Consider the following 3,667-nt stretch of genomic DNA (forward strand, 5'->3'; position numbering starts at 1 on the left):
GGAAAGTTGAAGCGCAGAGAGGAGACCTGAGTTGGACTGAGGAGGACGGAGAAGAGGCGGCGGGATGACAGAGAGCAGGAAGGAACGAGAGCTCTGTTTGAGGGTTGGCTCCTCCTTCCTTTGGAAATCAGATTTCCGTCCAGTCGCCGTCAGTCGCACCTCCACCCTGCTTCCCTCAGCGCGTGACCTCACCGCCACGGGGGCGGAGCTTTCTGCATGGTTTCCCGGACAGTGCGTGACGGCCACATGTTGTACGGACCCAAACGCAAATGTTCACGTTTTCTATGAAAGTTTCTCATGTTGGAGAGTGTGAGAGAGCCGGACGGAAACATCCAGAGTCTGCTCTGGGTTTGCATTATTACTGGATGGAGATGAATCCAGGAGACGCAGATTCTTACGATTTTTACTGTTTTACAATCGTTTCCAGAGGTTTTTTTTTTTGATAATTATGCTGTTTTTAGCAAAAACCAAAAAACGTGTCGTTTTATAAGACATAGTTTCTGCAGAGCAGCTGGAGTTCATCAGAAATTCACCTCTGACTTCTGGGCGGGACTGTTAGCCTCCTCTAGTTTCCCATCATCCCTTTGTTTACACCTTTCCTGCTAGCTTATAGCCCCTCACAAGCCCAAGCTAGCATTAGTATAGCAGAAAAGTGAAGACTTTAATGGATCTATTGTCCGCTAGAGGATGCTGCAGAACTGTAGCAGAGCAGGGGGACTTTAGCTCCGCCCACAAACACGAGCTTTTTCAAGAATGTGTCTGATCAACACGATTTAAATACTAAAAACAGTTAAAAACACAGATTAAATGCTTTTTATGACCTCCATCACTAGAAAAATGCCACAAGCACATGTAATTATTGAATTATTTTCTGCTTCAAATTTTATGTTGTTTAGGTTTCAAAACTCAAAATTTAAATTTCAATTTTTTTTTAGTTTCATATTTTTTTTTGCTTGTTTTTGATTTTTTAATTTTCAGATTTGAAACTGAAAAAAAAGTTTGGAATTTGACATTTTGAGTTTAGAAACCTAAAAAAACAGCATTTGAATCTGAAAATAATTATGTTTATTTTGGAGTTTCAGACATTAATATTTTTTTTTGACAAATACCAATATTTTTTTCTCTTTGTTTTATTTGGGTTTCAGATAATATTGGCCCTAATTTATCTCCATACCTATCAGGTTTTATTCAGGGTTGGATGTGATGATGAACATCCTGAACATTAAATCTGACAACATAAAGGTTAAAAACAAAAGAATCGTTGACACCAGATTTTCTGCATCTCTAAAACTCATCACAGAAGGTACATTTGAGAAAACGTTTAACCTTTCTGCTTCTATTCTTTGTAGAATAAGCAACAGATGATGTCTGCACAAAATAAAACCGATAAATAAGCCCTCCCGACCGTGTGAATCAAACAACAGTCTCACTCCGATGATTTTGAACATGTTCTTGTGGAATTTCTCTGATGATGGAGGACATATTTTAGAAAAATGTAAAATGCATTTCTGAATATTTTTTTATTTGAATCGTGAATCAGATGCAGATAAAAAAAATGCAGTTTGAAAAAGAATATATTTGTGACATAAAATACACTGGGCGGAGCCACAAGCTCCATGCTCCGCCCCATTCTGATGCATCCACCTACAGACAGATAGATCCATGAACGTCTTTGATTTTCTGGTCTGAGCTGGAATCTGGATCAGAACTGAATCTGGATCAGAACTGAACGGCTGGATAGAAATGATATTGATCACCGTTGAGGCTGTGAGGGGCTGTAAGCTAGCTGGAGACTGTAAACAGAGAGCTCTCAGTAACAGGGAGGGGTCCAACCCACAACTCGGAGGTGAATTCCTAATAAACTCCTGCCGCTCTGCAGAAACTATGTCCTAAAAGACGATGCAGGTTTTTGATTTAAGCTAAAAACGACATAATTCAAAGACACTGATTTGAAAATGAATCAAAAGATGATCCGGATTTAAAGACAGAAGCAGAAGTTTGTGTTGAAACCTAAAAGAATGATCTTTTGTTCTTCAGCGTTCACATATTTCTACAAAGGCAGCAGTTACTGGAGGTTTGACAACAAGCGCTCCGAAGCCGACATAGGCTTCCCCCGCTCCATCCTGAAGGACTTCATGGGCTGTGCGGCGGCCCCCGATCCGAGGCCCGACCCCGAGCTGGACCGCGAGGAGGAGCCGGTCCGTCCCGCCGATCGAGGTAAAGACGAGCACAAAGAGCCGGACGGGGACCAAGACCGGGACGCCGCCTCCGAAGGAGACGAGGCCGCAGAGCCTGGCGGCGCCGAGGACGAAGACGACAAAGGGAAGAACGTGGTCATAACGGTGGCGAGCAACGAATCTAAAGTCCTGACTCTGGTCATGGTGACGGTCCCTCTGGTGCTCATCCTGTGCATCCTCATCCTGATCTACGCCATCCTCAGGACGCTGCAGAACAAGGAGCCCCCCAGGGCTCTGGTGCACTGTAAGCGCTCGCTGCAGGACTGGGTCTGACCGCCACGCCGCCAGCGTGCTTTTTCCACCTGGTGACCCGCATGAAACCGTCACAGAAGAGACGCCAGCACCTCTGGAGAAACCGACTTCTCCTTCTGGCCTTGAATGTTCCTCTTTGTGCCTTAAAGAAATCCCAACCAGAAAATGAGTTTTTGCACCAAAAAAATATATTTGTTTGTATTTTACCACTATGAGTTTACAAAATCTAAAGGTGCGTTCACACCGATCGCGGTTCGCCCGTGGAGGCGGAGTTTCAATGTTAAGTCAATGGAACAGACATGAGGCGATCTGAAGTCCCTCGGCGTGGCGGGAAGGTCTGCCAGCAGCTCGATTTGAGCGGCCAAAATGTAAAGCTTGACAGGTCGCTGCATCACATCTACCAATCAGGAACTCAGCTTTGGTCACCTGACATTTTCAGTGACTCGATGAGCGGGTAAAATACGAGTCTAAAGCGAGTGTTTTTGTCCAGAACTTCCCTCCTTTCCTGAACCTGTTGGAGCTGCAGATTCTCAGTTCTTCAGAGATTCTCTCCAGTTTTATTTTTTCCCCTTGGGTTAATACGAGACAGAGAGCCTTCAAGCTCAGCCACAGAGACACAGAAACACTGTGGAAGCGGCTGTCATACAGACACAGCTCCTGTACCAAGAAAATCTTTAACAATAATCATAAGTCAAACATGGAGACATGATTACTGATGTTTTTATAGAACTCTCCACAATAAATGAACCTTCATTCTTTGACATCATCCGTGTCTTCAGACATTCTTAATGAGAAATCCACAGACACCGTTCCTTATAGCGATCATCCTAAGTGCATTAGCTGCTGGCTCCTCCCACACACGGCCGCGGCGTCAAACTTGGTAGTATATTTTTTTGATGGGCGACAAACGGTGAATTCGTGGAATGAATCGTGTTCGGTGTGAACGCACCTTCAGCCGGAGGAGGAAGGTTTGGTTTGTTTGTAGCGTAATGCAGTCAGAAGAGCACATACTGACGTCACGGTTCTGATTCACGTCGCTGATCGAGAAGCTTCTGTCAATCAAATGTGTTTTCTGTGTCGTTTGCACTTTTCATTTGTTTTTTAATCATTGTTTTGCTCGGGGGGGTTGTGCTTCAGAGAAGGAACACAGGAATGTCAGACAGCTGTGTCCATGACCC

General features: G+C 44.3%; 1 protein-coding gene across 2 annotated transcripts in view; it reads left to right on the forward strand.

The window, feature by feature from the left end:
* The window catches only part of LOC112152691 (matrix metalloproteinase-15), a 25,397-nt gene extending 21,736 nt beyond the window's left edge, over nucleotides 1-3,661 (forward strand). For both annotated transcript variants that reach the window (XM_024282429.1, XM_024282430.1), the window contains one exon: nucleotides 2,038-3,661. In XM_024282429.1, coding sequence (XP_024138197.1) covers nucleotides 2,038-2,510 — 473 coding nt within the window. In that variant the 3' untranslated portion in view covers nucleotides 2,511-3,661. The remainder of the gene's footprint in view (nucleotides 1-2,037) is intronic.
* Nucleotides 3,662-3,667: the final 6 nt, after the last annotated feature.

This window comes from Oryzias melastigma, linkage group LG6, assembly GCF_002922805.2.
Source record: "Oryzias melastigma strain HK-1 linkage group LG6, ASM292280v2, whole genome shotgun sequence".
NCBI lineage: Eukaryota > Metazoa > Chordata > Actinopteri > Beloniformes > Adrianichthyidae > Oryzias > Oryzias melastigma.